General features: G+C 39.4%; 1 protein-coding gene across 1 annotated transcript; it reads left to right on the top strand.

Moving 5' to 3' along the window:
- HAS2 (hyaluronan synthase 2) lies at positions 1-27,741 on the top strand. Its single transcript, XM_004480750.5, has 4 exons — positions 1-592; positions 11,543-12,169; positions 22,541-22,642; positions 24,128-27,741. The coding sequence occupies exons 2-4, from the start codon at positions 11,543-11,545 to the stop codon at positions 25,055-25,057; spliced, it is 1,659 nt and encodes a 552-aa protein (XP_004480807.1). The 5' UTR covers positions 1-592; the 3' UTR covers positions 25,058-27,741.

Raw genomic sequence — 27,741 nt, 5'->3', positions numbered from 1 at the left:
CCACTCGCTCCTCGGCCCTATTAAAGCACCCACCGGCTCACTTGTTAAGACCCCCTTAAGTTGGAGGAGGCAGAAAGGCAACCAGAGCGGGGAAGGAGAAGTCAGGCCGTCTGGAAAGAATTACCCAGCCCTGGCTTCGAGCAGCCCATTGAACCAGGGACTTGAACCAGCCTCAGCCAAAGACTTTTTCCCCGATGCTGTGCTTCCTGGGTTCTGTGGAGGCTTCACCCGGCTTTTGATACCGAAAAGACTCTTTCCGATATCGGGGGAGAGGGACTGGAGCAAAATCATAATAAAAATAATAATTTATTTTTAAAACACATTTTTTTTTCTTCTTTTAAGCATTAGAAGGCTGAAGTGCAGCGGAAATAATAGAGAATAGTTGCAAACTCTTTTAATATAGGGGAGAACCGAACATTTAAGTCTCCCCCATTCTTCTTAAATGTTGTTTTTAAATTTTTTATTTTTTTTGGCCGGTCGTCTCAAATTCATCTGATCTCTTATTACCTCAGTTTTGGAAACTGCTGGCCACCGACCCTTCGGGACCACACAGACAGGCTGCAGACTACTTTATGACCGAAAGCTGAACAAGGTACGTTGCACTGGCGCGTTTCGGTGAATGATGAGGGTCCTCAAACAGGGCAAGGAGAGGAAAAGCATTGAGCCATAGCAGAGTTAAAAAATACCAAGCAGGGCTTCCATACAGAAGTTTGAAAGCTTCCAACCGACGGAAGGATTCGGGGTATTTCCGAACATGGTCAGGTTTAGCCGCACATCCCCATCCTTCCCCATCCCTGCGGCGCTCCCCAGAAATCCGCTGCCTTTAGGGGGGACGCAGGTAACCTTCCTGTCTCGGGAAGACCGCACGTCCCAGGATGTACTTTTCCGTTCTGTCTCTTCCGGAGCCGCCGAGGGCTCCCGAGTTAAGAAACAAGAATTTCCACTGTGAAAGGACAACTATCCCCTTCCCGTCTACCTTCCGTCCCCTCCCTGCTTTTTCCCACACACTTCACGTGCGGAGGAAAACTCTGGAACGGCACCGCGCTCTCACATGTTAAGTTGGAAGCCCGCCTCTCACTTAGGAGGCAAAGGGTTAAGCGACCCGCGCTCCCAGCTCTCACAGGCTGAGACCCCCGAGAAGGCGCTCCGCCACCCCCTCTCCGCGGCTGCTGCGCCACACCCCCAGTCTCCGGCCTGCCCTTCCTCGCCCCCCTCCGCACGCCTTTAAAGCGTTCAGCTGGGTCTGGCCCGGCTCAGCCCGGCTCCGGAAGCCCCCCTCCGGCCAGGGGTCCCGGAGGCAGGCCGCGGAGCACGCGGCCGCGGGCGGGAGGAGGCCGCGCATCCCTGCTCTCCGGGGACCGCGCGCCCGGCGCGCCTGCAGCTGCCGCGTCCCGGGAGCCAGTTCCGACGTGGCACCCAGCACGCCGGCGCTGCTTCCCGCAGCTGCAGCGCGGGGCCCGGCGGGGTGGGGGCTTCGGGGCTGCCCAGGCCCGGGGCTGGGAGCACGCGCGAGTCGGGGTGGAGGGGGAAGGCGAGCCGGAGACGCGGGGGAGGGTGTGTGTGTGAGGATAATCAACACCTTGGGCGGAATTCGTCACGCTGTTTCCCGCCCAGATGGAACCAGGGCTCCGAAATGGGTCCCTGTGAACAGGAGGGCGGGTCTGAAAGGAGGGTCTGTGTGAGGGCGAGAACCGCGAGGCGAGAGAGGCTTTTCCTCTGGCCAAAGGAAACGCAGCCGAGGGGAAACGGCGCTGAAAGGATAATTAAGCCTGGAAAGAGGGGCTGGGAGCGGGGAGGCGGTGCCTGGGGAGGAGGGTTTACGAGAGCCGGGTCCGGTTACAGCGCCGAGGTGCCAGCTTCGCGCAGCGCCTCTCCCTCCCCAAACACCCGGGTGGAGTGCTTGGAGTCCCTGCCCAGCGCCTCTGCGGCGAGAGGGAGGGGAAGGCGGCCCGCCGGCCCTGCCCTGCTCAGGTCCCCACCCTCTGTGACCGTTGCAGTGGAAGGTGTCTCCTCTGCAGCCGCCCAGAAAGGCTGTAGTTCCCCAACCCACGTGGCCAGGCTGGGATTGCCTTTGACGTCACGCCCAGAGGGGGAGGTGTGATGCAATAGATCCGAGGGCCCTGATTGGCTGCGAAGGGCTTCCCCGAACTGGAGGCCTGAGTATATATACACTTTCACTCCCGGGTGGGGGAAAGCAAAGAGAGTTAGTTGGCAGTTGAGCTTTTCCTTGAGCAGGAAACTGATAAGAGGGAGAACAACTTCACTGCCTCTGGTAGATTTCAAGGCATAGTCTCAGATTTCTCTTTCTGGGTAAGGCATATCATACACTTTGAGAGGTATTAAATGGATAAGGACTTTTTCGGAAATCGTTGTAGGAATTAAGTTCTTAAAGGTCAACACATTCTAACTTATGCCAATGCTGCTGGTTTTAAAATTTTTAAATGGGCTAGAACAAATATTTTGACCACCCAACTCTTAACAGGTATATTTTGAATGTTTACTGGAGAATTGAATTCTAAACTTTTCTAAACGTTTTCACTTTATCCCAATGTATGCAAGTTGACTCATTCATAATATTAACTTCACTACAATTTTCTAGAAGCTTAACAAGATTACTCATACAAGAAGTACTGTTTTTCCAATACCCATCAGACTCCACCAAGGATGGTCCTAGTATTTGCTATTTTTTTTACATTTTCAGTGAAAGTTAACTCTTTAAAGAATTAACTAAGTATTTGTTGTGTATGTATATTATGTTGTGGATATGTTTCCAATTCTGACACAAATAAATTGGAGTTCTAAGAGGACAGTTCTAAAGTATTTTAACTAGAATAGCATTCCTTCTTTTTTTTAATTTTTATATTACTTGAGATGAACATATTGAAAATTGTTGATGTATTGACAAATATATATTATCAGAGAGTTGTTTTCATTGTAACTAGAAGTGAATTCTTACGCTCCTAAAGAAAGTTATGCAGTTTGTGAAAATTCAAGGCATTTTCTCACATACGTACGAATAATAATACTTATTAATGAATGTATAACAAATTTGACTAGCATCAAATTTTGAATGTCATTCACCGCTAAGCAAAGACTATTTAGTCACCCAGTTTCCTGGAAGGCGAGAGTTATGTAACAAATGAGAAACTTACTAGAAAGTTAGGTAGCTCGGAGCTGAACATTCTTCCTAGGTCTATAAAATATAGCCCCCCCCCCACCATTATTGAATTGCATAAATACTTTTTTTACACATGGTTTCCTTACCAGGTACAGTTATTTCTAAAACCAAATTTTCTTGAAATTTTAAACATAGATTTTATGCTTTTCATTCATTCATTATCTGGTATTAGCACTGTGGGGAAATTACATTTGCCTATGGACTGGGTGGAGATCCCTTTTGAAGTTAGGTTACTCAGTTACATGTTTAAGAAAAGGTAGTTATGTTCTTTGTCAGCCTTCCGGCTCGTGCATGAAGCAGGAGTGATGAACTGATATAATGGGAGAACAGAGCATAAGCCCACTGCCCCTTTCTGGTTCTCCTTTTGTCCTTATACACCCAGGCTTGTGTCCTCTTTGTGTCCTCTAAGAGTCTAAAAGGACAGAGCCTGTGGCAGCTGGTAAGACAGCTGAGTAGGGGAAAGCTCCTTGTAGAAAAATTTCCATCACTCTGACTTGGTTTTAACCCTTTTATCGTTAGCAGCGATCTGCTGGTAATATACAAGTATCATACCATTGCATATGTCCTTAAATTAAATCAAGTATATTTTGAATGCCATCTCTATCAAGTTCCTAAGTATATACTGCCTTAACCACAACTAGAAATATGTTAGTGATAGGAATTGATTAGATAACAAGCTCACATTGTTAACTATTTCATTATTTAAAGTAAATACTTAATAATGAATGCCTCTTAAATGTATAAATCTATATAGTAGATGATTGAAAAATGAATGATTATAGTATGCATATTGTTTTGCAAATTCACAACTTCTCTAATGAAAAAATGAATAAGATACATTTCACATCTTCGTGTAACTCATGGTACAAAAAAACGTACTCAGAGGAGTCTTTAAATAACCATACTACTCTAAGGCAAAATTTGATCTGGCCCATAAGAAAATGAAATGGTGGCTACTGTTTATCACATGCCTCCTATGTTTCAGGTACCAATTAGACACTTTACATACATTACATCTAATTCTAAGCTGCAAAGAGAAATTTATAAAAATTGCCTCAGAAAAATTAAACAACTTACTCAAAGTAACAGTAAGGAATGAGGGGGGTGGAATTTAGTCCAGGACACTGTGCTTGGACTACACGATGCTACGGTTGGATTAGACTGGTTTTATGGGAGCCCAAATAGAGGAGAAATCACATCTGATTGAGAGGTCAGGAAAGATTTCATGGAGAGATTTGGCATTTGTGCTACATGGGGTTTTGACTTAAAGAGAAAGTGCTTGAGAGCTAATATAGATATTTAAAAAAAACAGATTCCATGTCAAGACTTTTTGTAATTTTACTGCACTATGAACTAATTTTAGGATCATGGAGTTCAGGAACCAGCAGGGCAGCTGGGAGACTTGGCATCCTAGAAGTGGTTAAGACTGATGGTGCAAAGGAAGAGAAACCTAAAACCTGAAGCCCTGGATGCAGGCACAGCTGGGCTGACAAGACCTTTGAAAGGCTCCTATCCTAACTTTGCAAACTTAGTTCCAGAGTCTCTACTAGGATAACTGCTGTGGGAATGCAGAACAAAAGACCACCTTCAGAGTCCTTCAGAGAGGGAAAGGGGGAACTTGTTTCTCAGAGTAATGTGTCTAACATGAAACCCTCTAAGGGGACTTCACTGGGGTGCTTCTGCTTCCGATTTCTAGTTAGGGCCAGAGCTGCAGAGGGAGTAGCCATAAGGCATGTGTGTCCATGCAGATGAGGTCATGAAAGTCTTTGTCTTTAACTCACTGATTCCCAAAATTTGTATGTCAGAATGATCTGGGGAGATTTAAAAAATCCTGATGCCCGGTTGTACCCCACACAGATGAACTCAGAATGCTGTGGTAGCCACACATCAGTAATTTTTAAAGATTCCTAGGTAATTGCAAAGTTTGGAAACCACAGCTTTAACCATTTGATCAACACAGCTTCCTTAATCCACTGTTAACAGGCAGATAACTACCATATGAAAATGCCTTTTTTTTTTTTTGCAAAGAAGCAGCTTTCCATACTCCTTTGTAGTGTGATCTGCTTATATTAATATTCTCAATTCTAATACTACATATGATTTGAAGCCTATTCATTCTTCCCCCCCATACAGCATAGGTTTAGGGGTAAAGAAAATCTGTGTTCATAACCAATTTAGATGTGATCTTGGCCAATATAGTTATTAAACATTCTTTAAATGTTTCCTATCATCCTTTGTGCTGGTATCTGTTTGAATATTGGCTATAAGTAGAAAAAAAGAGACCCTGGCCTAGTCTTTATGGGTTTTAGAATATAACAAGGAAGAGAGAAGTGAGATTTCTAACTTCTTACTCTTCCTTTTTGTTAAGACACTGAAGCCATCAATAATAATGATGACAATAACAACCAAATATTGAATGCATACTATATTTCAAGTGCTAAGCTATATATAAATCACCCTTATTAGTTACAGTAACCCTGCAAGGACAGTATTCCCATTTTGTGGGTGAGAACATGATGCTTAGAGAGTAGATAACAACAAAAGTTTGCTCCCCCTTCCCCAAAATTTGTATTTCAGAGATACTCAGTGAATTGTCCAAGGACACATGGCTCATTCATGGAATCTGTAAGTGGTTTGTCTAAGTTTAGGTAGCTAGTATGAGGTAGAGCCTGAAATGGAATCCTTCTCTTCTGATTCCCAAGCCTGCTAATTCTTTCCACCATGTCACAGTTATCACTTGTTAACTAATGAACAGTAGATTCAAAAGGAAAGAGAGTCAGACTGATCAGGAAGTTACTGGCATGGAGCTAACATTATTAGCTCTAACAGTTAAATATAAGTTTTAAAATACTTCACATGATGAGTTCCTTATTTTAATCTCTTGATCTGTTTTTGTGACATCAATATGATAACCTTCATTTTATATATGACAATGAAGATTATGGATGTTATATAACGTGTTCAGCATTACCCAACCATTAAAAGGAAAAGTCAGGATTCTCTTATAATTTAGTCTGCTCCCAGAGGTCAAATTTTCCAAGTCTAGCAGAGACCTACTGTGAGGTCAAATGGATAGTAGATGGCAGAGCTGGGATTTGAATATAGGTGTATCTGACTTCAGAGCTGTTGTTAATCTGTTTAATACCATGTAATTTCTCCAGTTAAGAGTCAACACACATATGCTTACACTCCGAATCATTGAAACCAAAATACAAGCAGTGTATGAATAAATGGACAATACTGTCAGAGTACTGGAGTTTAAGTTGACCAAAGATGATCCCCTCATGCCCCAAACTTGACCCCGGAACTCATTAGATTGCTCAGAATGTCAGTCATAATTGCCTGGAAATGCTCTTAGGTGCCATCTGCCTTTTCTGTGTTTGTTATCCAAAAGTTTCCTGGAGCTTGTCTTGGACTCCCCGTGATAATTATCTTTAGACAGCTGAGCAAGAAATTATGGACCTGGCTAATAGCAAGAGAAGAAACATCTGCTGAAAAAGGGTGACCTTAAGGGTTGGCTTGGCTCTCAGCATGTATTCACTGCCCCTGTGGCAAAGATAGGGCAGGGACCTGAGTCCAATGTGCCAACCCATTTTTTTGGCACATGGGTATAGGAGACACATAAGTCCCTCTGAGTCTGGAGCAAACACAGGTGCTACTTAGAAAATAAAGCAGGGAAGGAGAGTGTGTGAAGGGAGTGGAGAGGGAAGGACAGTGGAGTTACCTTAGAAGGGAGTGGGAGCTAAGACCTCTCTCAAGAGTGAGCAATTGACGTTACTTCTACAGCCCTTTCCAGATGCTGACTCAGCTCATTTGAATTCATGTCAGCTTCTGCCAGATCCAAAACTGAGAGACCACTTTATGACAGTGCAGTTCTTGCCACTGTACTAGGGCAGTGAGAGTGACTGCCGTTCTCCCTTTATTTAACCCTTTTCCCTCTGACAATACAGCAAGGTCAAAGAGAAGAAACAGGCTCTGGTACCCAATAACCCAGAGTCCCACTTGCAGTGTGTGAGCTACCAGCAAGGCTTTACACCTACTCAAGATGGAAGCAGTAGAAGTAGGTAGTGGCTTTCTCAGGGAAAAACAGGATTTTGGCTGCTGGCATTTGAAGCAACATTTCTGTTCCATGAATGGGGTCGTCAGCTTCCCTTGGCACAACCCCTTTTCATGAGCCACATAGGAAAGTATATGAGCCCAGAACATTCTCTGAATATTAGCTGGCCTTATATCCAAACCTAAATGAGTGCTAATTCCCTATTTTGATAATAACAGAAGAACAGTCTTCAAAGTTCTTCACCAGTCTTCCCTTGTACATCATGATTTTATTGGCCTGAAATAAGAAACTGCTATTTTGTCATAAAGATTCAAATCTATTCAGCAAATATTTATTGAAAGTGTCCTAATCACTGACATTATGCCTTTGTGTGGATTCTATTCCTGGTTTTGTGACTGGTCAAGTTACTTAAATACTCAGAGTCTTGGTTTCCTCATCATATGAATATGTCATTTATAACATGAGATTAATAATCTGTTTACCACTTAAAGTCACTAAGATAAAGTAATGCAAAACAAACAAAATTGTCCCTACTGACTGGAACCTAGTAATTGCTGAGTGTTAGTGGCCATTTTAATGACTATGATGATTTTTTTAAAAAATTTACTTATTTTTATTGTCTTTTTTTGAAAGATACATAGATCACACAAAATGTTACATTAAAAAAATTTAAGAGGTTTCCATATACCCCACTCTCTGCCCCACCCCCCCACTCGTCCCACATCAACAGCCTCTTTCATCAGTGTGGCACATTCATTGCATTTGGTGAATACATTTTGAAGCACTGATGCACCATATGAATTATGGTGTACATTGTAGTTTACACTCTCCCCCAGTCCATTCAGTGGGTTATGGCAGGATATATAATGTCCTGTATCTGTTCCTGCAGTATCATTCACGACAACTCCAAGTCCCGAAAATGCCCCAATATCACACCTTTTGCTCCCTCTCTCTGCCCTCAGCAACTCCTATGGCCACTGTCTCCACATCAGTGATAACAATTTCTTCCACTGCTGGAGTCACAATAGTTCTATAGTAGAATACCAGTAAGTCCACTCTAATCCATATTTTATTCCTCATTCTGTGGGATGGCGATCTCCATGATGATGATTTTAATCAATAAAATTACATTCATTCATTCAACAAATATTTATTGAATAGCAAACACAAGCCAGGCAGTGTTTTATGTCTTTGCAGTATCTCAATGAAAACAAAAAAATTCCACAACTTTGTGGAGCTTATGTTATGGTGTATCAAGCCATTCTATAACACTTGGTTTGGCTCAGAATTCTGTGGAGAATAGTAGCTAGTAAATAATTTGCTTCAAGCCCGATGGTAATTTAAGACCTAAATGATAGGCTAATGTGTGATAGGGCAAAAACAAATTCAAGTTTTATATTTTAAATGATTGTGGAATGTAGATTTCTAAGTCATTTTCCTATCTAGCAGGAAACTTTTTTTTTTTTTTAAAGATTTATCCATTTTGTTTTGCCCCTTCCCCTCCCCCTTCCCTTCCCCCCTCCCTGCTGTTTTTGCCTTCTGTGTCCATTCACTATGTGATCTTCTGTATCTGTTTCTCTTTTTGGTCTTCTCATTTTTTCCCCTCAGTAAACTCTTTTGATCTAGGGTTGTCCTAAATATATTTTCCAATTTAATAAAAAAGGCACACGTCTGACAAGGAAAGTATGCACATGAAGCAGAGTATTTGAATTGAGGATTGTCTTAGAAACAAACACTTAAGGTGCCCATATCTATGAAATTGTTCAGGGGCAATTATAATCTCTCTGAGATCCATGTATTCCTTCAACAAAGCTGGCTCCAAAACATGCCTTTCACCTTTGGCCTGTACTAAGATGCTGCATGTGTTATACTAGGCAACAATGAGATCTTGCAAAAATATAAAGATTTAACTCCAGCCACATTGCTTAGCTTACCAGTAACTTTTCCCAGGCTTTGAAAGGACATTCTGTGGACGCCGATGATGTAAGAGGGTGTTCCCACTTTAGCTGTGGCCAGCAGATGCTATGTGAACACTCTATGTCCACGTGTGCTGATAAAAGCAAGGAAAATGTGAATAATGGAAAGGAATGGCAGGCCGTTCTTTTGCTGGCTTCGGTGATTTTAAAGTCAAGCTAAACACACGCTTAAACTTCTCCCTGGCAAAGTGTTTTAGCCCCCTTGAAATTTTTCACACTTGTGAGAATGACTCACGTCTTGGAAATGACAAGTTGCATGGCCAGTGCTCGCAGAACTTCTATGCATTGGTTAATGCACCCTTTGGGAGTTTTTAGCATCCCATCAACTGTGTTAATTAATGAGGGATGCTGTACTCTCTTTCCTTTCACTGAAAACTCAGCATTTTCCCTATGAACTTTGCATTTGTGTTAAGATTACCTTTATCAGGCTGACTTATTACATACTCTTAATTCCTACATAGCTGCTAGAAGTGGGACACAAATTCTTTTGTTTTATTTTTATTTCTCAGTAAGCAGATAATTTACACTGCATTGTATTTCTGTTTTGAAAAATACTTTTGCAAACATTATTTCATTTTGCTTTCCACCACAGACCTGTGAAGGGGCTTTGACAAATAATGTCATCTCCAGTTAGCAAAGGAAAATGTCACCCAAAAACTAGAATCCTGACCTCCACACTCTTTTGCATTGCCTGTGTTATATAGTTAGGGTAAACTAAATTTCAAAATGGGTAGTGGGTAACGAATAAACAAAAACCTAGAAGATTATCTCTTGCTAACACAAGGGTCCAAGTCATGTGTTGCTCATTGGTGGGTGGCTCCCTTCCATGTAGCCAATGGACCAACATCCTTCTAGCTTGGAGCTCTGCAGTCCACTGGGACCTTGTTGACAGGTGTATCAAACCTGTGGGAAGCACAAGTGAGGCTGGGGGAACCCCTCCCTCTCTCTTAAAAGTCTTTCCTGGAAGTGATACATTTCAGATTTCCAGAGGCTGAAATGCCATATCCATGCCACATTCTCTGTGCTCAGGAAAGAGAGGTAACACAACTGATGAACAGTCACAGGAAAAGTTCCCCAAAAGAATAAGATTTACCCACTCAGGACCACCTCAATGTGTGAGTATTGGGAATAGAATGTGAATAGTGCCTCCTGGAACTGAACAGCGTGGTGGTGCTGCAACTGGGAACAACCGAGATGATTTTAGGTGATATGTGGATATTTAATTTAGTTTCTATGTGGATTAGAAAAATTCATTTACCATATGAAGCAAGGCATATGGCAGAAATCATTGCTGCACATAAGTCTCCTTTTAAAAGAAATGTATATAGTTTTCAAAAATTAGTTGAATTAAAGAAGAAATTTAAGGACTTTAAACTCAACTGTTGAAATTAAGCATGGCTTTAATTCATTAATATATTTTTCTTCGAACATTTATTGTGTACCTGCTAGTTCCAGGAAGTATGCTAAGCCAGAAGAATACGGAGATGAATCTGAAAAGATTTTTGTTCTCCAGGTTTTACCATAGGATGGTTAGTGATGGTGGATGGGGGGACAGACACCTGACCAAAGAAGTGCAGTTTAGAATTACAAGGGCTTTTATAAATGTCCTTGCAGAATACCTAGGGATAGAGAATTTCTCATACCAGCAGGGCCTTTGGAAATAATTGATTGTTTGATATTAAAGAACTGAGATCTCATTTGACATTAGTGAACTGAGACCAAGAGAGGTAAAGTGACTCACCCAAGGTCATGCAGGCAGCTAGTAGAAAACCTGTAACTGGAATCCAGGTAACATTTTCCTCAGTCTCAGTTCCTTGCATGGAAAGGTATGAGTTGAAGGATTTGCATTGGGAATGAGATGAAATTACACATGAGAAATTTAGCCAATTCTCCTGTGGATTATTGACTGGTCATTATTGGGGGTCAGGAGGTGGTGGGCTGGGTACAGGAGAAAAAACTGTCCTGGGAGTTCAGAAATTTTAGATTCTGGATCTAGCTATTATCGTGCTTGTAAAGCGCAGGCTTAGATAAATGATCTAAGGCACTGAAAATAGTACATCTACGATTAACGCATTACAATATTCAATAGTGCCTTGCACCATCCTCCCATTTGATTCTTTAACTCTCTGAGGTGTGCCAGAAGGACACCCTTATTCCTGTTTTGCAGATGAGCAAACTGAGAATGCAATAAGTCGCCAGCTAGCTAAGTGAGCAACTTATGGCTAAAAGCCCTAAATGCTTCTAGTCCAGTACTCTTCCCCATGAAACCATGTATATAACATTTGTGGGACAAGAATGGTTAACCAAGCATATCACTTTATTATATTACAGATGCATTGTGAGAGGTTTCTATGCATCCTGAGAATAATTGGAACCACACTTTTTGGAGTCTCTCTCCTCCTTGGAATCACAGCTGCTTATATTGTTGGCTACCAGTTTATCCAAACGGATAATTACTATTTCTCTTTTGGACTGTACGGTGCCTTTTTAGCATCACATCTCATCATCCAAAGCCTGTTTGCCTTTCTGGAGCACCGAAAAATGAAAAAATCTCTAGAAACCCCTATTAAATTGAACAAAACAGTTGCTCTTTGCATCGCTGCTTACCAAGAAGACCCAGACTACTTAAGGAAATGTTTGCAGTCTGTGAAGAGACTAACCTACCCTGGGATTAAAGTCGTCATGGTCATCGATGGGAACTCAGAGGATGACCTTTACATGATGGACATCTTCAGCGAAGTCATGGGCAGAGACAAATCAGCCACTTATATCTGGAAGAACAACTTTCACGAAAAGGGTCCTGGTGAGACAGATGAGTCACATAAAGAAAGCTCACAACATGTAACCCAAATGGTTTTGTCCAACAAAAGTATTTGCATCATGCAAAAATGGGGTGGAAAAAGAGAAGTCATGTATACAGCCTTCAGAGCACTGGGACGAAGTGTAGATTATGTACAGGTAGGTCTCCAAATTCCTGCCAGTGCAAACATACATTTAAATAAAGCAGCTTTTGTATCTCTGCAGTCATATGCTATAGCCCATCCCTGTCCCTTCTGAGCACAGTACTCCTTTCAGTTCATTTGAAAACAGCATGGCTGTTGAAAGCACATTTTGAAAGAGAGAAAAAAAATGTGTAAAACTGTTAAGACTATCTATGAAAATGCTTAACTTGTGCAATGTTACTGGTTGAAAATCAAGATTATTTTAAACAGGAGACCCTTCCTTCCCTTCTCTCCGCCTCCTTTACCTTCTCTGCCCCCTTGGTTCTGCCAAGTCAAATCCAGCGTCATTTTCCACACTCTCAAGCTCTCCAGCCTGGTAAGAAAATAGTGTCTGCCTGAGCATAAGGGTCTTGAGAAAACCTGTAGGCTGAAGGAAAGGCTATAAAATGTTTTTCTTAGAGACTTGGCAAATAGGGGAGGCAAGAGCAGTTTTTGTTTTAAAAGAATAAGGAATTCAAAACTGAGAGAAAGAAAGGAGAGGGAAAGACAAATTGGGGGAGAAAAAAATCCCCAAAACGTCTACAAGCAAAGCCAAAGTAATGTTTACTTCACTCCCAAAACAGCATTACCTCACTCACTGCAACTTGACCTTTGAAAGCATTTGTGATGGTGTTTGTTTGCATAAAAATTAGGCAGCCTGTGTCCCTCATTAATTTCCTGACTGCTCACAATAGAGTTTCTACTCTCCTAATTCTCATTGTAGCGTTATTCTTTAGTACATTAGTAGGGACCCTGTGTGTTTTCTAGTTTTGTATTTCTGCAGATACTTTAGTTAGATTTTGGCTCTGATGATGTTGAGAAGGGAGAAACATCCCTGGTTTAAAAATTTCACTCGGATATTCTTCCTCTTCTTTTAAAAATGAGATCACAGTTTCCAGAAGCCCCATTATGTATTTTAAGGGCCTTGACTGCCACAAAGTTGCATCCAGTGGTTCCCTCAGTTTAATGGGATGTGACTGGGCACTGGCTTTAGAGTCCACTGCCTCAAGTGCTACTTACAGGTATTACTATAGGTATTGCCTTAAGCAAGACCACTTCCCTGGACCTCAGTTTTCTGGATGGAAAAAAACAGTTTCCCCAGACTTTTGGGATCGTTATTTCAAAGAATGTATTCAAGGTGCTTAGCAAAAGTGCTAATGTTGCTAATGCTATTATTTGTATTACTAAAGCTGCCTCCATTAGTATTGTTACTCACTTTATTATCAAATCCTTACTAGAAAATTATTAGAGTGCCTCTTAGTTGCCACCGCAGTGTTAATCTTGATTATTATCTAGAGTTCTGCCATATTTCTTCAGTGGTTACTGGATATTGATTTTGCTTCTCCAGAGTTGGTAGAGTTTCTCCTAATTTCTCAACTCTTGAATTCTCACTATTAAGGTTGTTTCAGGTATCTCAGGGCCTTCAGAATTTACGTAGTGCAACTTGAGGCCCAGATGAGAGGATGATGACATGACGGTTTTAAGGGAAGAGAGGACTAGGCCTAAACTGAGAAAACATGTGTTTTCATATTTTGCTTTTAATTCTACTTAAAACAAGCACCTTGTTTGCCATCTCTAATCAGGGACTCCTTGTGTGGTTTTTTGTTTTGTTTTGTTTGTTTTTACTGTTCCTCCCCAATCCCCTTCTCCCATCAGTCTAATTTCAAAATTTGTTTGTATCCTTGACAACTCTACACTGTGCTTGTCCAGGAAATAATAATAGAAAATATAAAATGTTAGAATAAGCTTTCTGCTTGAGTCTTTGTCAGGCTTGAGACTCTTTCCTTCTACCACATAAACTGACCCGAGCAACAGCTGTTCACAAGTTCTTGACACCTCTTGGGACTCTCAGCCAGTCCCATGCACTCAGACAAGGAGAAGAAACCTATTAGCATTCTAAAACCTGTTAATTCCATCCTGCCTTCCCACAACAAATCCTCCCAGGGTTTTTAAGATTTATTTGCCTCTCCCCACCCCCTCATTGTTTGCATTTGCTGTGTCTGTTCATTGTGTGCTCCTCTTCCTCCTCAGGAGACATTGGGAACCAAACTCAGGACCTCCCATGTGGGAGGGAGGTACCCAATCGCTTGAGCCATTTCTGCTCCCCGCTTTGTTGTGTCCCTCACTGTTTTCCTCCTTGTGTCTCTTGTTGTGTCAGTTTGCTGCACTGTCCTGTCTCACCAGCTCGCTGTCTTGCTTGTTCTCTCTAGGAGGCATCAGAAACTGAACCCAGGACCTCCCATGGTATCACCTGAGCCACATCCGCTTCCCAGTTAACCACTTTTCACCTATAAAAATGGCAGTTTCATAAGTTTCAAACTAATGTACTCTTCTCTTCTGACTAACTCAGGGTTCAAGAATTGCAGAACAGAAGCCACAGAGAGACAAAGGGGAGGGTGGTTGAGGGTATGGATTCTAAGTATTCCAAGTGACTGAACTTGGGTGCAGATTGGTTAGGGAAGGAAGGAAGCAAAATTTAGGTACAAGAAAATGGGGCCTGGAAGAGCACAACTGACCATCTGCTTAGGTAATTGCTAACCTGGCTGGAGAACCCTGCTAAATTGTGCATAGAGATGGCCAAAAAGATTTGTTTCCAATTGCAGCTGGGTCCTTGATTCTGGTCAGCACTCTTTTCACTTGACATTGGAAAAGATTTCTTGCTTATTGCTCTCATGACCTATTATTTCATACCTTCCCAGTCTCTCAGCACCCTATCCAGACCCCTCCCTGCTTAACTACTAACAGATGACCTTGCCTCCTACTAAAGAGGAAATCAAAATGACTGGTTCTGAATGCTGTCCAGATCCTTAGTCTTTCTTCCTTAAAAAGTTTCAAGGGGACCATCTCACTTCCTGTCTTAAGGGTAACCTTTCAAGCTGTGCTCCCATCTCTCTTGGGTCTGCTTCCTCTGGTCTCCTCCAGAACAAGGCTTTGTCGATTACAACCCCTCCCTCTGCTTTATTCTCTAGTCTTTTCGACTGACTCCTGTCTCAGCCTTCTAGCCATTCTGATACTCAGTGCTGACATACAATACTGAGGGAAGCTCTACCCCAGGATAAAGCCTGTGTGATGGTTAGGCTAATGTGTCAACTCCACCAGGTAACTGTGCCCAGTTGTTTGGTCAAGCAAGCACTGGGCTAACTGTAATACAAGGACAGTTATGAGATTTAGTCATCAGTGAGTTTGCTTAGATGACTGATTACATCTACATCGACCAGGGAGATCGCCATCAGCAGTGAGTGATGCCTTTATCCAATCAGTTGAATGCCCTAAAAGGGGAAGTGATTTCAGCATTCAGAGAATTTCCCAGCTCCTCTTTGGACAGGCAACCTCTCCTGGAAACTCATCAAGGACCTTCATTGGACTTTCATCATCAGAGCCCCTGGTTTGTAGTCTCCTAGCAGAATCTGGACTTATGCATCCCCACGGTCACGTGAGAGACTCTTCTAAATCTCATACTACTTACAGATATTTCCCATTGATTCTGTTTCCCAAAAGAACCCTCACTAGTACAACCTGATGACCCTGGTGGCACATTCAGAAATAGGAAAGATGGAAAAACAGAAGAGGAAAAAAAAAAAGTGAAAAAAGAAGATGAAGAGAATTATTAATAGAAATAAAGGGGTGAATGAGGAAGATTTTCTTAATTCTGAAAATATATTTCTTTGTATTCTTTACTTGGAGAATAAGATTAAGAGCACACTGAAAGGAGAAAACTGAATTCTAGATCCAACTCTACGGGCCTCAATTGAAGAAGCATCAATTGAGCTGGTAGGACAGATGGTCTCTAAAACCCCATCTAACTCAGTAGTGTAGCTAAGAACTGTTTCAATTTCTCTGACATCTAGATTTCCTTCTAACAACATTCTGAGCCTCTGGTAGAATGCAATCAATACAAAGCAAAAAGGGATATTGGAATTTTAATTTATCTCTTGCTATCACGTTTCTCACTTCACTTATAATCTGCTTCTTCCCCTAAAATTGGATTCTTCAATATAAACCCTGATTTAAGGCCACCATAATGGGCTGTCACAGTTCTCTTCATCTTAATGAAAATTCAATCATTGGGAAGAAGGGCAGTTTTTGGCTTAAGCATCAGTGGTGACAACATTTGGTTTCCCACTTTTCCAGCTGGCTTGTCACCTTTCCTTTGCACTTTCTATAGCTGTCACTCATGTTTATACTTTCCTAAAGAGGAAAAAAGAATAACCTAATGATGCTCTTTTTTACCTTAATGCTTGGAAGAAATTCTAGGTTTATCAATGGCTGGATTTATTTTATAACAATTTGGATGATTCATTCTACCAAGTAAGGCTTATTTCTTCCCAATTCTTTTAAGAGCAACAAAGAAGCACTAATAATACCATAAACTGAATTACTAGGAAAGTATCATCCTCCCCTGTCCCCTGTCGCAAAAGGTATGGAATAGTTTTAATTGTTAACGTCAAAGGATTTTTGTAGCTGTAAAAGTCTTATGATTGTGATTTTTGCATTTGCCACTTTAGTCAGATATAGGACTTAATGTGAGGTTGGAAAAGTTAGCTATGTGCTGCCTAGTTGTAAATTCCATTTATCCAGAACAAAATAAATAGAATATCAAGAAAAATTCTTTTATCGAAGTATCATGCTAATATTGATAATATCCTAGAAGTTTTGTAATTTAATTAACAACCATATACTGTGAGCTTTTGGCTGACCTTTTTGGTTATAAGAGAAATTTTAAGTTGTGAGCAATATTCTATGTTGTGAAGATTGTTCCACATCCTAATTGTTTGGTTTCCTCTATCTTCTGCATGTATATGATTCTACACAAATTATCAATCACATATACTGTTTTTTCACCAGACAATGCTGTCCTTAGTGTCTAGATTAAAAAGTAATCTAGTTTGACATACACATTCACATACCTCCAAAATCAAATATGATGTTGCTGTTTTAATCAACATCACATTTAATAGGTCCAATGTCAAGGAAGACATGCCAAGTCCAGTTTGGATTCTACAAGCAATTCTGTACATTTCTATAGGGCTAGCTTCTACCCTTTTCTACTTGATGAACTTTCATACTTTGTACACCACGGGTATATCCAGGTTGTAAATGAAGCACAGTCAGTCCAAACATTTAACTACTTTCTTTTCCCTAGTAAACAACCCAACCTAAAGTCTTTTACACTGCCTGCTGAAGAGTTCAATTTGTTTAATTAAATTTTTGGGTTTTTGTGTATGTGATATTGGACTAGGCATTCGTTTCCTTTTCAGTGACTGAGTCATAGCTTATTTACAGTAATAAGAGGAAAGACCCTTCTATCTTCGGACTAGTGTCTCCAGTTAGTGCCTCTGATTTTGTTTTATCATATCATAGTATATATGACTTCTGTTTATTGGGCAATTACTGTGAGCTAGCCAAAATTGCTTTACCTATATTACCTCACTAAATAACCATTATAACAGAGTCAGGAGGTATTATCCATATTTTTCACTTGAGGGATGTGGCTCAGGGAAGTGAGCTAAGGAGTCCAAAGTTAAGGAACCCAGTGGTAGATTATATACTGTGTAAATAATGGATTGGGACTCAGACCTTTTTAAAAAGCCTCACATAGTGTTTTCTCTTTCAGTAATGTCTTACCCTAGCATTAACTCTGCAAGGGCTTATGGGAGGCTGCCATTAGCTTATTTTTTTAGTAAACACCTGTTTGTAAAAATTTTAGTTGTGGTCCCTATTCCTTTTTAACTACAGAAATCGATGTGGAGGGTACTTTTTCATTTGCAACAGGTGAAGTTTTAGTCTGGGAAGCTGGGAAGGAGGTCATAAGCAGGAGTAAATAATGCTCGCTCTACAAATAGTTTCACAGGGCCAATGTTAAATGAAGGGTCAAGGTTAAGTCAGGGTTGTGCCTTACAAGCAGGGAACTGGTGAAGACATTAGCAGCAAAAGGAAATTCCTATTTCCTCATTGAAGTCAGCCCAAGTAATTAAGATTTCCTTCTGGGTAGCCTGTGAAATAGAATGTGGAGGATCCATCATTAAGTCTGGAAGAAAGATGTTAAAAATGAAGAAACATGGAGAGTCTTGACTTTTAGGCTTGGGTCTTAGAATTTGAAAGGCATTTGCTAGAATAAATAACAGTAATTCTGCAGGAAATTTGTTAATCGTTGTGAGGTAGGTTAGCTTTAAGATCAGTGAGAAGTTGGAATGGACAGGAATAACACCAATAGGAATGTACCTAATATCGATCAATATAGATATTAGATATATATACAGTTACAGATCCATCAAATTTGAATTCTGTCATTGTGATGAGCGATTCTTGGTAAATTAGCGTTTCCTTTTAGTGAGCCATTTGGTGTGGGTTTATTTAGGGAATATAAAAAATTTAAGGACTATGAACTTATACTATTGGCTTACAGCTCCAAAGTCATATGATTCACAAAGCATTTTTATATGCAGTGTGACTGATAACATGATGGTAAATGATTTGTTCAAGATAGTAGAAATAGTAAGTTACAAGATTTAAGACTTTAATCTAGATTCTTGATTCTGAAGGCACTTGTTCTTATATTAAGTCAAATCTTGGCTAAAGAAAATTTGGTTCATTCATGTTTTATGTTTTTAATGCAGATGTTACTATATATTACACATGACAATGGAGACAACCTGTAAAAAGAAATCTACCAGAATTTAAATCAGGGCTTAAGACCTATTTATCTCGACTTAGTTCTTTTCTTTTTACAAATGCAGACTTCCTTCCCCACTACCAATTATTTTAGACCAGGGGTCAGCAAACTTGGTAAAGCTCTGAATAGTAAACATAAGACTTTGACGGCCATATGTTCTCTGTGGCAAGTACTTAACTTTGCTGTTAAAATGCATAAGCTGTGTACTATGAATGAACGGTATGGATGGGTTCTCATAAAACTATTTATGGGCACTGAAATTTAATTCATGTAATTTTTATTTGTTATGAAATATTCTTATTTTTTTTCAACCATTTAAAAATGTAAAGAAACCTTCTTAGCTTACAGCTATATGAAAACAGGTAGAAGAAAGGACTTGGCCTACAGGTCAGAGCTTGCCAAGCCTTGTTTTAGAGCGAGGAAAGGGGAAGGAGATATCTCTTGACTCTAATAATGGAGTTAAGAGTGATTGTCTTACATGCTTTAGTTGAGGATTCTGTTTAGACTGAGATGGCCAGTTTCTCCCTATATCTTTTCCTTTTCCCATTTTCCACTTACTTTTCGGTTGCTCTCCTTCATCTCCTAGTGAGAAATCTTATGGCTTGCGGTTTAAACGAATGAATGACACAGTGTGATAGGCTCAGTGTGGCCAGTCATTTTGATTTGTTCTTTCATTGTTTCCTGTGTACAAATCATGTCCTATAGTTCTCCCCTATGTGAGGGAAAGCTCTGCATGAACTGGTGTGTGTTCCCCTGAGTCTAGCCCAGAGCTAATTAGCTAACTGGTGACAGTTATTACTAAGTGGTGAGGAGTCAACCAGAAATCCTGCCTCTGCTACAATGACTTTAAGCAGGGTTAGAGCTACACTTTCTTTCTGCACTAGTTAAGTAAATCCTTTTTACAGATTGTTACAGGCAGTGGCTTTCATGTTGGTGTTGTCACCAAACAGCATCCAGAAGTTGACCTTCGTTAGAGCTCTCAAACCCTGTGATAATAAACCCCTTCCCAAGAGATTTCTGAGAGCTTTCCCTTCTGAACGAAACCTAGCCAAACCCACCATGAGAACAATCTCTCTCAGAGAACTCCTGGCACTTGGCTATTGGAAACTGGGAGGAGCAGAAACCAATTTAAATATGCAGAACCTCGAAGTGTGGTTCACGTTTAGTCGTTTCAGAGGCAGTTCCTCTGCTTGCTTGTGCTTGCAAGCAGGCCAGGTTATTTAAATATTAATTCTGGATTTTCCCCTTCCTGTTGTCTTTAGTCTTATTTTAGCTTTCTGGTTTTACCTTTCCCAGCTTAAGTCAATAGAGATGGGCGTGACCATAAACTTTCAGGATGCTAGTTTCTAGAGGTGGTTTGGACTTGTCTTCACCTTTCTCTATCCTCATTACAGTCTTCCTGTCTAGCCTATAGCCATATACAAACTAGTGATCATTAAGCCAGGGAGAAGCAAAGCATCATTTTTGAAAGCATTTGTCTAGGTTCTTGTGGTTTGAGATGCTTGGGTACATACTCAAGTATTAGCAAAATCCTGTTGTCTCCAATGAAAAACTAATGTCTAGCTTCTGCCTCTTTTTTTTTTTTCCATAACATGAATGAGTGCATGCTAGACCAAAATGTAATGTTAAAAAGCATGTGTCGCTCTTAAAAAAGCAGAGTAAAATACAAAAATTTAGAAGTTAAGCCCAAAATTGCTATAGTAGTTAAATCTGCAGGAGATAAGTTCACTTTTTAGAAATGGATGCCCCATATACTCCTGACATCATAAGTTCCAACAACACATTTAAATTTCTATTTAAGAGAAAACAGCTATTAGTAAAATTGAGGCAGAGACATTTTTAGAAATGTTAGGGTTCAATATGAGGGACTCATGCTTCCTATATCTAAAGTCCCCTCTATGATTCTATAAGTTTTCCTAGCCTTTGTTTTTTTCCATTCAAATCTGATACGTCAAATCCTAACTATTTTTATAAAGAGTAGTTTGGAGAACTGTTAAGATATTTTGATAGAAATAAATAGACTAATTCTTGGCTAAATCTAACCAGTGTAACCAGACTAAATGGCAGAATGATAGGAATTGCACGCAAGTCCCCAGTCTCTGCCAATCACGTTGACCTGGTTCATCACAAGCCAACTCTGATCCATTTATAACTCCTGCCTGGAGGCTTCCTGGGCCTTGCTGCCTGCAGTGGAAAAAAAGTCCAGTTAGAAATGGGAAGGTAGTTCTTTCCTATTACAGATTTTCTTTGATCCTGTAAACTCCAACCACATGTATAGCCCACTTGGGCCTTTCCCAACTATCTCACTCATTCCTTCCCAAGAGAAGATGAGTGATTTAATCTGATTAGTGAGTTTGGAAGAAGGAACAAGTATGGGTAGCCCAGCCCCTCCTTTCCTTTTTCTTTTGGGAGTGAGCTATCCTCAATGGCGGGCATCTGCTGTACCATTAGAAAAGACATCCTCTATATCTGCAAGGAAAGAGTCTCGCTTCACTGTTGTCTGGAACTGAGCAAGTCCACCTAATACAAGGGACCAGTATTATGAAGCCATATTGCCACAGATGTAAGCCATCTTCTCCATATCATCTTTATCAGCAGAAAGGTGGTATTTTGGTTTCTTATCTGCCTTATTTGTCTTTTTTTTTCAGGTGGTTTAGAAATCAGGCTGGAAAGAAAAGTACTATTTATAATCATGTACCCTTGGATCCCACAATGAAATGTGTGCCGGGGTTTTACCAGTGACACCCTTGTCTCTAGAATGGCTATCCCTGATCTAGATGAATCGGAGGTCCATTTGATTTTGTTTTAGATTTTTTTTTACATTTAGTAAACTTTATTTCAACTTCAAAAAATAAAATAACAAGCAAAAGGCAATTTAACGAGTTAGGGAAGTGTTGTTTTTTGGTTTTCACCCATGTAAAACACTTTTTAATATATTCATATGAAATAGTCATGTAGAGATTATTTTTAAGAACAATGATTGGCATTTCTAGAAAGGCTTAAGGTGATATGTATATATGTGCTTTAAAATATAAGCACCTAAATTAATACCTTACTACTGTGGATTTAAAAGGTTTTTCTAAAGGTCATCTAAGCTCCTTTCCTAATACAGTATCATCTACTAAGCCCAGGACATGTGACCATCTTGTTCCTCAACTACACAACTACACAATGGATGTTCTTCCATCTTTTAGCTACCATATAAAAATGGGAAAATAATCACTGTAAAACATACCCTGTTTATGATATTTTCATAGGATTTCCACTTATCACTCAGACCTGAGGGACAAGTTGCCTAAAAGCGTAGTAAAGGCAAATCAAAACAAAACAGAATAATTATAAACAGACATCTAGGGTAACCAGCAGTCCAGGGGTGCCTGGGACTGAAGGATTTCTGAGATGTGGGACTTTGAATGCTAAAATTGGGAGGTCCTTGGCTAGCCAGGATAAGCTGGTCATCCTATGAGAGATCCCTTTAGCTGTTTCATCCAACAATGCCTTTAATGTAAATATTGAGCTTTTTGGAAACAAGGTTTTTATTATTGGCCATGACAGAACAAACTTTCTGTCATTCTTGTGATACTTGCTTATTGAGGCCATGTGAGTTTTGACTATATGGAGTACTTGAATATTTCTTCCGTTTCTTTAAATCATTCTCTACTTTCTTCTTTGTAGGTTTGTGATTCAGATACCATGCTTGACCCTGCCTCATCTGTGGAGATGGTTAAAGTTTTAGAAGAAGACCCCATGGTTGGGGGAGTCGGGGGAGATGTCCAGGTGTGTATAGCTTTCTCTTTTTGCTAAACACCTTTAGGAGCACTAATTCTTATTCATTGACTCATGAAAAACATTCACTATGCACCTTCTCTGTGCCACACACTCTTGTTGCTGGAGACACATTAGAATGTGCCTTGTACCTACTTCATGACTTTTCTCCTGTCTAAATTGAAATAATTTAGAATTTACTTGCTTTGCTCTGGGGTATAATTCATGACTGTTGTGACAGATATGTATCCAGCATAACTTAAGTATATAATGATTTCTGTTGTATCTTTTGAGCTGTAACTTAATGTTTTGCTAAAATTTGATGTTGAAGTTCACTTAGTTGCATGGGTAAAGAAATGGAAATGTATTAGGGAATGGAGTCTATATCCTATACTTCTGCATTTAAAATCTGGCCAGTATGTGGTTGATCAAAAATTCAAATTGGTAAACAAAGGAAGAAAAGAGAAATAGCAACTCAAATTCATATTAATGAGAAAAGCAAAAGAAACAATTAATTAATAAGTGGTTTCTCCAGTACAACCTATTATTTGCTACTAATGGAGAAATAATTAATGGAAGAAATATTAATGAAGGCAGTTTGTGGAATGGAAAAATAAATATGTGAAAGTATGAAGATTACATTGGGTGCCTTGCAAACATGAGATTAGATTTTAGCAAAAGGTGAAGTAATGGGAAAATTGACTTAACAAATTTAGATACTGCATTGCTACATATCCCATGTTGTAAATGCATTGTAATAGTGAAGGCATAGAAAATGCACTAGAGAGGACAGAGAAATAATCTGGTGATAAAAAGAAAGCAAACATGCAAAATCCAGATGAAAATTAAACAAAATTTAGAACAGAGGGGAGAATTTAAGAGATGTCCAGAAAAAGCTGATGATTTTAATACAGAAAACATTATTTCATGATTTCTATTTTGAGAGGCCAGAACAAACTTTTTTTTTTTTTTTTTTTTTTTTTAATATCACTGGCATTGCAGAGAAGTGTAGAGGAAGGAGAAAGAGAATTAATAGCCAAGGATCGGAGGAGGTGGAAATTAAGCAGAACAGAAGAGAATGGGACTTAAAAACTTTCTGTACTTATAGGGTAGAAAAGAGTGTCTGGGGGAAGAATTTGGGGACTGAGCTCTAAAGCCTAAAATCAGTCTCACTATTATGACACAACCACAAATACAATGTAAGAACCAAAAACCCTCACAAAAAGAGAGCAGAGAGTGTATGAGGTAGAAAAAAAATGACCATCAATGAGTCCCTATCAAAACACCCACTACCACCACCAACAAAACTTGTCAGATTAATCTAGTAATACACAATCAGGAAAAAACAATATAACCATGAAAAAAGAGCAAGGAAGGTGAAAATAGGGGGATAAAAATAACAAACCCAGTCTAGGCAGTAAGCTCAGCCTGATGCAGGTATGTTGGTATCTTTGGCTAAAGTTTCTCTTTTATTTTCTTATTTTTCCCTTCTTGCAGATTTTAAACAAGTACGATTCCTGGATCTCCTTCCTCAGCAGTGTGAGATACTGGATGGCTTTTAACATAGAAAGGGCCTGCCAGTCTTATTTTGGGTGCGTCCAGTGCATTAGTGGACCCCTGGGGATGTACAGAAACTCTTTGCTCCATGAATTTGTGGAAGACTGGTACAATCAGGAATTTATGGGCAGCCAATGTAGTTTTGGTGATGACCGGCACCTGACAAACAGGGTGCTGAGTCTGGGCTATGCGACAAAATACACAGCTCGATCCAAGTGCCTTACTGAAACGCCTGTCGAATATCTCAGATGGTTAAACCAACAGACCCGTTGGAGCAAGTCCTACTTCCGAGAGTGGCTGTACAATGCAATGTGGTTTCATAAACACCACTTGTGGATGACCTACGAGGCGGTTATCACTGGATTCTTTCCTTTCTTTCTCATTGCCACAGTAATCCAGCTCTTCTACCGGGGTAAAATTTGGAACATCCTCCTCTTTTTGTTGACTGTCCAGTTAGTAGGTCTCATAAAATCATCCTTTGCCAGCTGCCTTAGAGGAAACATCGTCATGGTCTTCATGTCCCTCTACTCAGTGTTATACATGTCAAGTTTACTTCCCGCCAAGATGTTTGCAATCGCAACGATAAACAAGGCTGGGTGGGGCACATCTGGAAGGAAAACCATTGTTGTTAATTTCATAGGACTCATTCCAGTATCAGTTTGGTTTACAATCCTCCTGGGTGGTGTGATTTTCACCATTTACAAGGAATCTAAAAAGCCATTTTCAGAATCCAAACAGACAGTCCTAATTGTCGGAACGTTACTCTATGCATGCTATTGGGTCATGCTTTTGACACTGTATGTGGTTCTCATTAATAAATGTGGCAGGCGGAAGAAGGGACAACAGTATGACATGGTGCTTGATGTATGATCTTCCATTCTTTGATGTTTGCGGTCACACATGCAGATACAAACAACACCTTAGTTCCTCTAGGGACTGTACAGTGTTGTTGTATCAAACAATGCCACCAAAGGAGACATATCACTGCTGCTGGGACTTGAACAAAGACATTTCCATGGGTTTATTTTGACTCTGCCAAAGTAAAATGATACATCAAACAAGAAGAAACTCAGATTTAGCCTGTTATTTCTATGAAAATGGAATGAATTCTTTGTTTATGCACTTTGTCCTTACTGTGCATCCACCTGACAGTGTTTTGTCCTATATACCTCACGAGCCATGCTTTATGTGGGTTATCATAGAAAAAAAAGGATTTTGGAAACTCAAGGAAAAGTTCTTTCAACCTATACAACCTAACTTATGGACTGTTTTGATAGCTAATTTTTTTAAGGAAGGATTTTCTGTCTAACTCTACCAAATGAAATGCCAAAGGAAATTTTAAAGGCTGATGGCTATGCTGTATTTTTATATAATGTACTGTGTTTTTAAAATTTGTATGCCAATTTTTAAAACAAATTTTGCATACTCTATATTTTACTTCTCTGCCAAAATACACTTGTTTTTCCTTTTTAAAATATAAGATAGGTTTTGAAAAAAGTTCATACTTAAAAAAAAAACCTGCCCAAAATGTGAAGCTTGGTTGACCGATGTTGTTCATGATAGAAAGAATAAAATGTTTCTCTCTCTTTACCTTTAAAAATTGAATAGTTTGTTTCTGTGAAAAAAAGTACTTAAACACTCAATACTTTAACCCTCATCCCCATTTCTTTTAGAAACCAATATAACTGTTATACTTTGGGAGTAAAAATACATATGTGTGCACACACACAATCACTGAAAATCAAGGCCAAAGGGGTAGAAAAGTGCAATTTTTTCATAAGAATGATGATCATCAAAAGAAAACACTAGGCATCCAGCACTGGACAAAGCTTGAGTATCAAAGATGAACCATCTTTGCATATCCTGGCAGTGTTTTCCCAGGCCAAGTAAAATGGAAGATGTAAAAAATTATCTCTACAATGTGGACAAAAAAGAATGCAATTCATGAAAAGTTTTGTTTTGTGGCCTGAATTCACCTCATCTTGTCTAGCTATTGAACATATTTCACCTGTCTTTTTGTTCAGCTTGCAAGTTCACTTTACAAGTGAGATAGGATTACACGGGTGAATTGGATATATTATAACAAATAATAAGTCATACAGATTCAAAATTGGCAGATTCAAGTTCCAAATATCCCCTTTTACTTTCTAGGGAGGATGTCTTTTGAATTTACAGATAATTGCTTTATCTCTCCTGATCTTGGCTTTCATAAGTGTGTTTACATAGTAGCAGTGATATCAAGGTTTAATAAGTGTATGAAGAATTGGCACATATACAGATCAATGAACCAGGTACTCTGAACTTGGCTGGTTTAGCTACTCCAGGGCCTCAATTATCCAGTTTAACTTGACACTACCGATCTTGCCTTGTAACTGGTGCTACATAGACCTGTGTTAAAAACACAATACATGAATAGTTGCATAAAAACGTTGTGGTGAAGCAGAGCCATATGGAGAAGTGGTCACCAATGTGTTTCCTGCTTTGCTGCTTCCTTTTTCTGCAGACATCTATTAAATCTATCCTGCCTGAGAAAAAGTTGCACATTCTACCTTCCAAGTACAAAAAGATACATAGCATTCTGAAACCCCAACTCTCACTGATTAGAGAGCCTATGAGAAACAAACACCATGCCAATAACTGAGACTAAAACTTGAGTTTACCTTTTAACTATTTATGTTCTAAGTTAAGCTTTGATAACTCTCAAATGTCAAATTCTCTCATTCTTATAAAAGGTTGAATTAATTGCCTGTATTTATTTTAGCAATTATTCAGTGTATTTCCAGTATAGGATGTATAGTATAATTGATTCTTTTGTAAATAAAATATTTTTGATAAGATTATTGCCTTTTTTTCTAAGGGAAGGGGAAATTTAAAGCAAAATGAAACTTTGTTTCCTTGATTTTAATGGTATGGATTTAAGAATGAGGTATATAGAAAAACAGTTGTTGCTCAAAGATAAAAGTAATATAATGTTACTTATCTTAAGGTAGAAATTCCCCAATACGGTATGGTTTGGAAATATGGAACATCCATGAGAGAAGGACAGAGAGAAAGAGGGACTATCCAAGTGAACATGATTTCCTTCCTGTTTGTTTCTGAACTTCTCTTTCCTCTATTTTCCTTGAAAGCAGCCCAAGTTTACATAAGTTTTATACAGTAATTTATCATAGCAGGAGAAAGAGTGTAGATTTTCAGAAAAATTAGAAACAAGTTTGTTTTTCACATTTACCTACAACAAAATCCTTAAAATAATTTAAATATCCAACAATGAGAGCAATAATTAAATAAATTATGGCATATCTAAACAATGGAATATCATCCTTTAAAAACCATTTTCTCAAAGAATAAGAGTATTGGAAATGTTACATTAAAATATAGAATCATTTTGTACAATAACATCTCAATTTTGTAAAAAAAATGTTAATGTGGTTATCTCTAATATTAGGAATATGACTGATTTATATTCTGTATACAATTTTGTATCTCCAAATACCAGAAGAATGTATTGCTTTTATAATCAGAAAAAGGACAATAAATATTGTTTTTTATATAAA

This window comes from Dasypus novemcinctus, chromosome 14, assembly GCF_030445035.2.
Source record: "Dasypus novemcinctus isolate mDasNov1 chromosome 14, mDasNov1.1.hap2, whole genome shotgun sequence".
Lineage (NCBI taxonomy): Eukaryota > Metazoa > Chordata > Mammalia > Cingulata > Dasypodidae > Dasypus > Dasypus novemcinctus.
The sequence above is the reverse complement of the archived record's forward strand: the minus strand, read 5'-3'. Positions and strand labels throughout refer to the sequence as shown.

Excerpts from the sequence above, each read along its gene's own strand:
- HAS2 (XM_004480750.5), top strand. The coding sequence starts at position 11,543 with ATGCATTGTGAGAGGTTTCTATGCATCCTGAGAATAATTGGAACCACA. Across the intron at positions 12,170-22,540 it reads GAAGTGTAGATTATGTACAG|GTTTGTGATTCAGATACCAT; the intron begins GTAGGTCTCCAA and ends TCTTCTTTGTAG. Across the intron at positions 22,643-24,127 it reads GAGTCGGGGGAGATGTCCAG|ATTTTAAACAAGTACGATTC; the intron begins GTGTGTATAGCT and ends CCCTTCTTGCAG.